General features: G+C 32.1%; 2 protein-coding genes across 2 annotated transcripts; one reads left to right on the forward strand and one right to left on the reverse strand.

The window, feature by feature from the left end:
* Positions 1–1,326: 1,326 nt before the first annotated feature.
* CFIM-25 (homolog of CFIM-25) lies at positions 1,327–4,560 on the reverse strand. Its single transcript, XM_011079739.3, has 7 exons — positions 4,296–4,560; positions 4,141–4,186; positions 2,620–2,713; positions 2,439–2,512; positions 2,276–2,362; positions 2,084–2,194; positions 1,327–1,611 (listed from the first exon to the last, which is right to left on the reverse strand). The coding sequence occupies exons 1-7, from the start codon at positions 4,475–4,477 to the stop codon at positions 1,540–1,542; spliced, it is 666 nt and encodes a 221-aa protein (XP_011078041.1). The 5' UTR covers positions 4,478–4,560; the 3' UTR covers positions 1,327–1,539.
* A 4,696-nt stretch (positions 4,561–9,256) lies between these two features.
* On the forward strand, positions 9,257–11,176 carry LOC105161890 (protein RETICULATA-RELATED 3, chloroplastic). Its single transcript, XM_011079740.3, has 2 exons — positions 9,257–9,373; positions 9,830–11,176. The coding sequence occupies exon 2, from the start codon at positions 9,851–9,853 to the stop codon at positions 10,847–10,849; it is 999 nt and encodes a 332-aa protein (XP_011078042.1). The 5' UTR covers positions 9,257–9,373; positions 9,830–9,850; the 3' UTR covers positions 10,850–11,176.
* The last annotated feature ends 1,090 nt before the right edge of the window (positions 11,177–12,266 follow it).

The raw sequence follows: 12,266 nt of genomic DNA on the forward strand, positions 1-12,266 counted from the left end.
GGAAGGGAATGTAACTCGCTTTTGTTTGTGTTTTTTTCTACAATCAATACTTACATTGTTCGATTTATTTTTTATTTTTTTAAAGATAATTTTATTTATTTAAATAAATAAAATATATTAAAACTATAAAAAAACAATGAAGAAAGAAAAGAAAATTAACCTTAAATTATGCTCGTTTTTACTTTTGGCATCTAAATTCTTTTTTGTGTCAACTTACAATTTCAAATTTGTGAAATTTGCACTTTATTATATATAATTAATTTTTTATTGAAAAACATCACATATTGTACATTTGTGGAAAATATCACATCACATAATCTTAAATATCACACGTGCATCACATGTGATGTTTTTTGGACAAAATATTTGGTTGAAATATAGTTGCAAAATTTCGTAAAGTTGCGATGATAAATTGGCATGATCATAGTTGCACACTTTGGTAATAAACTTAGATTTTTTCTTAAGTTTATACAAAAACATTTATAATTTTTGCCCACTTAATTATTTAAAACTCTATGAAATTAACTGATCAACTAAAATCTTTATATTTAATGACTTTATATAATATTTTGATAATTTTGCATTTAAATTTCTATTAGAAGCCCAAAGAATTTAAATTGTAATAATTGAAAATCACACTCTAATCATTAAACTACAGTCACACAAAACTAAAACTTTGAACACCTTTTTATTTTGAATCTTTTGCAAATGTTATAATAATATATACATATGAAGAATTTCAAATAATTAAATTTAAAATTTATCATAGGGCTACAAGAAATTAGTTCAAAATTAAAAGAACAATAATACAATATATGAATTTTAAAATTTGAAACACTTTTCAATATGGATTTTTGTAACAATTTTAAAGAGTTAAATATTATGGATCCAAACATCATAACTACATTTTATCTACCCAATAACACAACATTAAATGTTTCCAAAAAAATATATAAAGAATAGGGTTGAGCCTTAGGATGTTTGCAATAATTTTTTTTTTATTGTGGAAATAATTCATAAACTTCAGAGTATTTGAGAACAAAAAAAAAAAAAAAAAAATTAAAGTTAGCATGTTTTAGAAATTAACTTACAAAAATGGATAGAAAATTGCTTATAATTTTTATTTTAAATCAATTCAATTTAAATAATTTTAAAATAAAAATTATAAAAGAAATAACATTATTCTAAAATAATTTTCAAGAACAAGTTGTTATCCGCTTATTTTTAACATTTGCAAACACCATCCAATTACTACGTATCACATAATAAGTAAAATCAATAAGTGAATGACACGTATTGTGTAACTGATTCAAATTTGAGAGATAGTAAAAAGTAATAAGATATATTATATTCTATTAGTAAAAAGGCAAAACTGGGAAGTTCACATCCAAATAACATTACAACACTGTGTATGAAAATTCACTCCAAAGTTAAATTTACAACAAACACATTTTTAATCTCAATGAAACTCTCATATTTACAGCAGTTTGCCCTTATACTAATATCAAAGGCCCTTCCAAATCCAAATCAAGTTGCCCTTCATGGCTCTACAAAGTTAAAGGAGAATTTTGAGAGCAGCTGAGGAACTCCAGATATTATGGGGCCATAAGTCTGCAGAAACACAGTAATTGGGATGTGTTAAAGTATATGGCCAAGGAAATAAATAATCTCATCTGAGTTTGAAGTAGATTGGATTCTAATCAGAACAAGGCAAGACAAGAACACCACTTCAGCCTGGGATTGGGTTGGTGCTTGTGTTTGAGAAATTTTTCTTTAAAATATATGTTAGTTTGTCATACCCAGAAATTTTTTTTCGTAAATTTACTTTTCATCAATTTCGCACCTACAATTGACTTTAAACCTTAGAATTTCCAAAATTTTGGAATATCGACTCTGTCCCACCTACCCTAAATCCTAAAAGAACATGTTACATCACCGGTCGTCATTATATTTATTTTCTAAAAGACAACGGATACAACTATATGTTGAGTCGTGTCCCATTTCTATGATTTTTTTCCCCTCACGTTTTGCACGGAAATGAATCTTTTCAAGAAATAGCTACCCATCCAATGACGGTCGTTACCTCATCATTGTCGTGAAGTTGGCAAAGTGGAACAGCAAGCAGCCTGAAGTTCTTGGGTACAATAAATCTCCTACTTGTTGGTAGCTTGACAAGAAAGAGTTTGATGCATTCCTGAAAAGATAAACATTATGGAGTCAAAAACTACAGGCAGCGGGCAAAATGTAAAAGAGCAAATATGATACAAGAAATCACTTTAGGTCTCCTTGTGTTTGGTGGCAGATATGGATAAAGTAGAGTTTCAAAGCCAGGCCTCCACCAGATTCCAAGACATTCTCCAACCTGGATACTAGGAAACATAAAAGTTGAGCAAGTTTCAGCAATTAAACACCATTTGTCACATTAAGAACCCACATACCTCCCATTCAGGACCACGACCATCTTCACCAGCAGATAACTTGCTCGAGAGCTTGCGTTTTAAGCACTCAATATCTGAAGCATAACAAGAAAGCTAATCTTTTTGAACACTGCCAAGGTTCCTTATTAATTTGAAGTATTTATTCCAATTTGATACAAGGACTCTCACTATAGTGCCTCACCTGATTCACCAGGCCGTAAGCGACCACCAGGAAGTTTGTATATGGAATTCTGCACTTGCAGCAACAAGAGATGGGGGTGTTTGAATAACTCCACCTGTAACAACTAGTTTTAGATCACCTACTTACTCAAAAAACATTGGGAAAATTCTAGTTAAGTTCTTTCTTAAGCAAAATGTAAGCCATGCCACCGCGATCTATTGGATTCACATAGCAACTAAAAAACGAAAAAGGACCACTCCTCATATGTCAGGTGAAGTTCACAGATATTGATGCATAAATGCTTAGCACAGTTGAAATGGGCATAGCAAAATGGAGGTCTATTTGAAGACAAGAAGTGAACTAGCCATGAATTTAATTTTGATATTCAGGTGATATATTTGAAATAAGCATACATTCTTTAGATCCTTTTGATAGAAACACTTAAAGATTTACAGAAGGTAGTGATTTCTCCAACTTCAAGTACATGGGATAGTACATAAGCATGAGGTATATGGATAACCAAGCAAATAGAAAATGCTAAATAGTTAAAACAGAAATGGAAGCTATCTTTGCAAATGCTACAAGTCAAGTAAGTGAAAACCAATTTGCTTCCCTCAATGAAATCAGAACAAACAAACGGACTCATTAATCTTGTCATTGTGTAATCAGAACCATGGATTGGACTTTACACTCAATTTAAGTTGCAATCGTGAAAAATCTGTAAAATGACTAAAATGTGACTATCATCGTGCAATCGCTCAACCGTAACACGCTCAAATCTAATACAAAATTCCCTGATCAATCTCCCTGACATCATCATAAAATACAGCTCCATCCCTTTGCAGGTGCCAACAAGTGTTTTAACTTGGTTGTCTAGTACAAAAGAAACAAAGAAGCCAAAGGTCAAATTATCTGTCGGTTGTCTACTTCCCGAAGCCTGGCTCCAATCAATAAGCCCACAAAGAATGTACTTTTAGCGAAGAACCATCAACTAACAGAGGCCTGTGTTTGAAATGGCACATACATATACACAATGCCCTGTAATATGAATGGCCATGAGCACATCTCTTATACACTCCACTATATAAAAGTCACGGCAAAGTGCAAGTGCAATGACCAGAACCCAAGAGTCCAAGAGAAGCCACATATTATGTGAAGCCAACCTTATCCGCTACCACCAGTACAGACAGAGGGCATAATCGCACTTACGATATCAGTAAGTCAGAAATTCCAAAAGCATCTGCTAATAGCAAAAATCCAAGAATGCCACAGTCACAATCAAGACCTCTTTGCACTCATCTTCGCAACTAACCAAGTCAATAGGATTATGCAGCTTGAGCACAATTTTACGCTATTGAATCCCAGCTTCGAAGATGACCACACTTGAATAGTAAATCAAAAACTATTTAACGACGATATCATGACCTTTTACTGAGAACAGATGAATCAACAACACAATTCTTTGCTCATCAAAACGTAAAAATCAGATAATCATTGATCCACAGAACAATAATAACAATAGCAAGAAACGAGCAAACTGACCACGATTACAGCAGCCACGCAGTTCCTCATTCCATACGCATCATAACTGAAACCCAAAAAAGAAAAACAAAACCTAAAACAAATCCCGACATAAAATGAAACCTACACACAAAGAACAAAACCCCACTTACTCCAAACACAAGATTCACACATACTTAGCTTTCATCCGTAGCACACGATCAGCAACAGTCTCGTTCTTGAAAGGCACCGATTCCCTGGAGCCGAAGTAGTAACAGCTGAGCGGGTAGACATCCAAGACACTGGAGTCACTGAGACTAGTCGGATGGGAATTTCCATTCTCCGTAACTGCGTTCGCATCATCCATTTGCGGGAACATAGATGAACACTGGAGGAGGAGAAGAACAGAGCAGAGCAGAGCACAAATAAAAAGCCGGGGGAAAGTGGGGTTGGGAAAAGAAACAACGTGTCTACTCCAGAAAGATTTGGAGGCTGTGAACAGTGAAATCGGCAGACGTGGATAGAGAGAATGACGCTTTTCTTTATCGTCAAAGAGCGACGACGAATTGTTCTAGAGGTATTTGGTGCTCACTACTATCTTTAGGACACATGGCTTAGTCCGTACAATTTCTTGCTATTTTAATTTATTTAATTTTGGATGTAATAAGTTAATTAAAATGGTGATATTCGTAGAAATTTTTCACGTAATTGAGAGATTAATTGATAATTATTAGAAATTTAAATTTAATTAATAAATAAATTATAAATTAAATTTGGAATATAATAAAACTTCAACGGATTAAATTGGAGTTTGTAATAATATTTGGGAGCAAATTATATTAATTAAGAAAATTAGGAAGGACATAATGGGTATTTTAGAAAAAGTTTAAATTAAATTTATAAAAAAGAAAAGAAAAAAAGAGAAAGGAAAATGAATTAGGGGGTGGGCCATCACCCACCGCCCAACCCCTATATATACAGTAAAACCTCTATAAATTAATACTCTATAAATTAATAAACTCTCTAAAATAATAAAATCCTCCGGTCCCGACTTGGGCCTTTGTAAAAAATCATCAAATTCGATAAGATAATAAAATAATAATTTTTCAGAAAATTCCTTTATAAATATTAGGTCCCATTAAAACTCTAAATTAATAATTCATAAATATTACAATTATAAATATTATGATAATTTACTAAAATATGAAATCTGTAATGTTTTACGCATTTGATCATTCATGGATGATTTTGCGATGCCTTTTAGATGAGAAGACATGGTTGGGTGTTATGAACTATTTTATTATCATATTGAGATTTATGTAGTATATGTTTCATTCATCATGCATGAATATATTTAATTGGTTATAATAGTTATTTAAGTGCAATGAATTAATATAAACATGTATATTTAAGTAATTCCAATGAATTGATACATGTGTCTATGAATATAATAGTTCATTGTTGCATGAATATAATCAATGAAACATATATGAATTTATTTATTTTCAATACATATGTACTAAATTTGCTGAATTTAAAAAGTCTCTCTTTTAATTAATAAAATATTAATTTATCGATAATTTAATATCTCTCTAAATTAATAAAATTTCATGGTCCCAAGGTTATTAATTTATAGAGGTTTTACTGTATATATATATTGAATCAAAATTTCACTTTCAATTGCAATTCTTCTGTTGGAGTTTTAGCAGTCTGCGACCAAGTAAGATTTTTATTTTAATTTTTATTAATTTATATATTTATATTATTTAATTAGTTTTTTTATTAAATATAATTTATATTGAGCAATATACTATTTAATCGGAGTACTTTATGATTTTGACTATTTAAATTAGTATCAAATTAAATATTACATTTGATATAAAAATATAGTTGGTTAATTAAATTATTAGATTTGTTATATTTAATTATTATTAGAGCTAATTCACACAATTCCATCGGAATGATTAACCAAATATGTAATTCTATGTATTATTGCTTAATTAAATTATATAGCAACGATAAATTGGTAGAAAATTCATAGAAATGTTTCGAAAATTATATTTAAGAAATATTATGTTATTTAAGGGGGAAAATGAGGTTTCAATGGTAATATAATTTGCGGATGTTATTAAAATGATAGTTATAAATATATAAGGTATTTGATTAAATAAATTCTTATGAATTAGTCGATAAATTAAACATATGTTCGAGAAGTTTAGAAAGTATAGTTATCTAAAATAAAATGGAACAGGGGTTTGGACTTTAATATAAGTGGAATACTAAAAGATTGGTAGAAAATGAACGAACATTATATAATATTTTATTTAGAGTTTATGATATTCTATATATATTAATCATACGTATAATATTCTATTATAGGGTGTGACGACAAAATAGAGGGTTGAGCAATCCCTCGTGAAATCAAAGCATTTTGAGAATTTAAGGTAAGTATAGCTAATTGGATTTATATATATATATATCTATATGTATAGTATTGTATATATTATTTATATTGGTTTCTTGGATGCAATCGTGGACTTGGCTTTATATTATTATACGTGACTTTCGTATATTGATTGCTTATATAATTAGTTGTGGATTATTTGTTAGATTACCCTAATATCGGTGGAATTGTTATATGTATCATATGTGTTTGTAATGGTTGGACGTGAGGGTGGTATGATTACGTGATCGTATAACTGATTATCGTATGAAATCAAACTAGGAGCTATTATTGAAGAAGTAATTATTATAAAGAAAAGAATAATGATCGTGAATTGAAATAAAAGATGATACTTACTTAGCTGGGAACACAGTCAATGGTTTATGATAATGTGATATTGAAAATATATGAATTGAGCTAGGTACCATGGTGCGTAGGGTATCGGGGTATTCCGAGCAGCGGGGAATATTCTGTGCTGTTAGCTACACACTAGGGTGGTGTGGGGATACAATATTTGTTGTGATGTCCTGTGCTGATATTGCTACACAGCTGGAGTAAAAAAATATGGGGATATCACACAACGGGTATCATGTGCTGTATATGATATGATGATGGCTGACGAAACCATTGACTGATGTACTCCAATTAGAGTAAGTAGGCCCTTAGCCAATAAACGATAATGTCAGATATTATATCGTGGATTGATTTACAGTTGTGAGTATGTATTACTGCTTATATCTGATGTTGCTTTATGACTAATGACTGTTAGTCAATGTAACTGCATGTACGTGAATTGTTGCCTGTGTATATATATAAACTGATTGGCTATACTTATTGAGTAGGCAGCTCATTCCTTGCCACGTACTTTTCAGGAGATAAATCACATTGACTAGCCACATTGGACTTTGAGCAGTGCCGTCATCTTTATTAGGTGGATCAACCGTGATATCTGAAGTCAGAGTTTTGGGCGGTTTGGTTGTTAAATATTTTGGCCTTTTATCAGGTTATGGTTAAAATTGTGATACTATTTTCCTTGAGGTTATGTACACGAAGACATCTAGTGTGGGTAATATAAACTTTTGGTGGTATCCATTATCTTTTGTGATATATATATATATATTGATAAAATAGAAATTATTTTACGGGTTGAAAGAGAAATACTTATAGAATGAGTTCTAATTAAAAAAAAAAAAGGGTGAAATAGTGATAATTAGATGTAGCGAGTAGGGGGTGCTACATAAAATCTTTGTTGGATAATTTATTCCTTTTTCTTTACGAATAATTACGCCGTCATCTCCTCGTATTTGTTAAATTATACATAAATTTTATATAGTTTGAGAAATTACATCTATCTCTAACGTCAATTTCCATCGAACATATAAATTTCCCATTTATCAAAATTTTTATGAAAATTATTGATACTAATAAAAAAATTAAATAAAAATTCATATGCACCACCAATCGATATTCTATTGGCTTATTACTGGTCAAATAAATTTATTTTGACTAAATTACTCTTATAAAAGTGAAGATATACCTCTTTATATGGAAGGAGAAAAGTGAAGATAGTTGTCCATTTCGATATATAGGATAACATACAAAAATAATAAGACATACACAAAATACACGAATTATACATATCTTACGCAACATAGACGATTAACTCCGTTAGTATAAACTTCAAAATTTTAAAAATTCAACAAATATAATAATAATTTATAAAAATTAGGAATTAAAATTGTGTTTTTCGAAAAATTTAAGAACCAAAATTAGTATTAGCCAAAGTATGAAGGCCAAAAGTGTAATTTACGGAAAAAGAGGACCATTGGTTTTGCATAGGGGAAATGTGATAATGATATGACAACCAATTAAAACAGAGATAGATGCCAGGTGTCCAAATCCAGGCCAATCAAGCCTTTAAGGGGCTAATTTTCAATTTTTTTTAAAAAATTTATATATAGAGATTGAAAGAAGCCCTTTTAAGATTTGAGGAAATTATATTATTTAAAATTCATTTATGAAACAATTAAATTAACCACAAACAATATTAAAATTCAATAACATTCTCAAATCATACTTAGAACACTTCAACAAATTATGAACCCATATATGCTCGACTTATAAATTTTTTAAAATATTTTATAATATGTTTGACAGTTTATAAATTTTGTGATGAATAATTTTATTTTAAAGAACTTATAAAATTTTAAAATAAAATACTTAAAATCTTACAAACTCGTAGGGGAAAAAATGAGCATAACCCTTTTTTAATAATTTTTGCATTCACTATTTTATTAGTATTTTATTTTTACCCAATAATCTTTTTTAAAAAAATTAAATATTTAGTTATATTATATCGTCACAGTATGAAAAATTTATTATATTGAGCAGCCCAACATCAATATTTTGTCCGTATACTTAAATTGATTTTGATCCTTAATTTTTAATCCATAATTTTCACAAATTATTACAATTTTGATCCTTAAATTTTTGAGAAACGATTTTGGTCCATAATTTTTACTAATTGTTATGATTTTGGTCCATTCAACTTCCACTCTTTTAACATCTTGAAACCCAATTTTAAACATTGGAACAAAATCATAACAATCAGTTAAAATTAAAGAACAAAATCTGGAAAAAAAAAAAATTAGGGGCGAAAATCAATTTTGACGTACCAAAAGTGTAATTTACCCCATGATGTAGGGACCTGATATTGCAATTCGAAGAATAGTCCCCGCCTGTACTAACAAATTAGGCCCTTTTCATCTTTCTTCGAATTTCTGTTGGGAAGAGTCAGTGATGCAGCTGCCTCACCTTCAATAGTAGCCCCAGGTTCTCTCTCTGTCTCTCTGAATTTGTCTATGATTTCTTTGTCTGGAAATTGCCGTTCTTGATGTCTTTATAGCTATTCTTCACTGCGTGTTTTCTTCTGTTCTTCTGGTTCTCTGTGTGGAATAAGGTTGCAATATTGTTGTATATGGAAGAATTTTGCCATCCCAACTTGTTGTTACCTGAATTTACGTTGTGTTTGGAGTTACAGATTCTTGATTTGGTAGGCTTCTTGTTTTTGTTCAAGATTTTCGTTTGGTTTAATCGTTTAGTTATCACACACACACACATGAAAGTATGTATGGGATTTTGGGGGTGGGGGGTGGGAGTGTGGATTTTTCAGCTTGTTTGGGTTATTTTTGGAGTTACATTGGTGGGGTTGGGGGGTTGATTTTTCAGCTTGTTTGGGTTATTTTTGAAGTTACATTGGGTGGAGAAGTAATCTTTTGAACTGTGTAGGGATTATCTCAGGGAAAGAAGATGGCTACAATGGCTCAGCTTAGTTGCCCTTCACTTGCTGCTCATTATTGCCTTATCTTTACCTCTCCCCACACAAGTATTAGTTTCGGATTAGGCAATAACACTTTCCCATCATCACAATGCAGTAAAATTACGAAACCGTTGAACTTTGATCTTCAAACCAAATTACACACCCCCTGTGCTGGTGGTGGCGGTGGGCAGGGGGATGGTGGTGGAAATGGTGGCCGTGGAGAGTGGAGTGGTGGAGGAGGAGACTCAGATGAATCTAGGCCTTCGGGGGATGGGTTTGGACCAATCGGGGCTCTTATAAACGGTTGGAGGTCGAGGGTTGTTGCTGATCCACAATTCCCTTTCAAAGTTCTCATGGAAGAAATTGTGGGCCTCGGCTCATGTATTCTTGGAGACATGGTGTCCCGGCCCAATTTTGGTCTCAATGAGCTCGACTTTGTGTTCTCGACTCTTGTTGTTGGCGCTATTTTGAATTTCGTGCTCATGTACATCTTGGCTCCCACCTCATCTTCTTCAATCCAAACTCTGCCGGCCATATTTGCGAATTCTCCTGCAAGCCATATGTTTGAACCGGGGCCATATAGTATGTTGAGTAGGCTTGGTACTTTTGTGTATAAAGGCACTCTATTCGCTGCTGTTGGATTTGCAGCTGGACTAGTAGGGACTGCCATTTCAAACGGGTTGATTATGATGAGGAAGAAGATGGATCCTGATTTTGAGACGCCCAACAAGCCTCCGCCTACGCTTCTAAACGCTGTCACTTGGGCAATCCAACTGGGAATCAGCAGCAATTTGAGGTACCAATCTCTGAATGGCATTGAGTATCTTCTCGCCAAGGGACTTCCACCATATGTTTTCAAGACCTCTGTCATCATTTTGAGATGCTTGAACAACGTCCTTGGAGGGATGTCGTTTGTCACTCTGGCTAGGTTGACGGGATCGCAAATTGTTGAGGGAGGGAAGGCGAATGTTGCTGAGGATGGGCGCTGAACGGTGAGAGAGAATGCAAAATTGGCGAGCAAAGCACATGCACTTGCAAACAAGCCGGATTACTTCCTAGCAATCCGTCATCCTAGCGCATAAGGTTTAGTTTGCTTCTCTCTTGTCCTACGCTTTCTGCAACGAAAACAATCGGCTTCTGTGTAACAATTCAAGACTCAGTGTCTTCTAAAACCCATCCTCCATGTTTTCTCTTGAGGGGAGGGAGCTTTTGTTGAGCTAGATTAACAATTAGTCTGATGTATTTTGGTTCTGTTTGTAAATTGAGGGATTGGGATGCAGAAATGGTTATGAGAACTTGGATAGTTTTAACTCTCACTGATTCTCCTCAAGTAAATATTGATTGCTTCATACAATCAACTGCTTGTGATTATGATCATGCGCATGTCGGGGAGTACTTCTGAAACATAAGTCCATCCAAAAAGAACACTTTTCAATAGTTTGAAAAGAAATGCTATGCGCGAATTAAATTAATTAATTACGATTCTAGTTCATCAACATTTTAATTATGTGAAAATCAATTTAAAGAAATGCTTTTATATTAATAATGCAAACAAATTTTATTCTTCAAATTACACTTCCACGATATTAACAATTTTTAAATTTTTCTATAATAATCACAATATATACAAAGAGATATACTGATAAAATAATTGAATAAATAATATTTTTATAAACAAATCAAGTGAAACTAAAATAAGATTAGTCCCAAGTACTTTAGGATTATAAGAATAAAATCAGCTCGATGAACAAGTAAAATTAGAATCAGACAAAGTTTTAATAAATGATGATTTTGGCATTTTAATTTTTGTTTTTTTAAGGTTTCGATACTTTTAAGGTAATTGACGTTGATGAATGTTTTAAGAGTGGTAACTGTATTTAACTTTATAATTTAACCTTATTGTAATGAATTTAATAGGTAAAATTTGGATTTAGGGGAAGGACATGGGCTAAATGGGGGAGGCCTGACCCGACTACGAGTTTGGCCGAATGCCTAACCCTACATGGGTAAAGTTGTCCATATTTTTATTAAGAAAAGACCTGACATGGAATATCACAATTCACAACACCAACCTAACAACGTTGTTCCAATATATATATATTGAAAAAATTTTAATAACAAAATGAAACTGATGTTAAATTATTTTTAATAACAATTTAATTTTCATCTCCTTCAATGATGAGAATTTGTTACTATTATATTTTTTTTCCTATTTTCTTTGTTCCAAAATGAGAAAGTAGGGGTGGATCTGCACAAATCTGTCGAGAAGGACTGTATTTGCACTATCTGTCTCGATCAGATTTCTGTAGCTGATTTACTGTCATTAAGAATCAATGACCAACCACGTAGGAATCAATACATAGGTCAGGACGTACAGCTATCCCAACCAAATATCTTGCTAAGAAT

This window comes from Sesamum indicum, linkage group LG5 (genome assembly GCF_026168435.1).
Source record: "Sesamum indicum cultivar Baizhima isolate 11 linkage group LG5, ASM2616843v1, whole genome shotgun sequence".
In the NCBI taxonomy this organism is placed as follows: Eukaryota; Viridiplantae; Streptophyta; class Magnoliopsida; order Lamiales; family Pedaliaceae; genus Sesamum; species Sesamum indicum.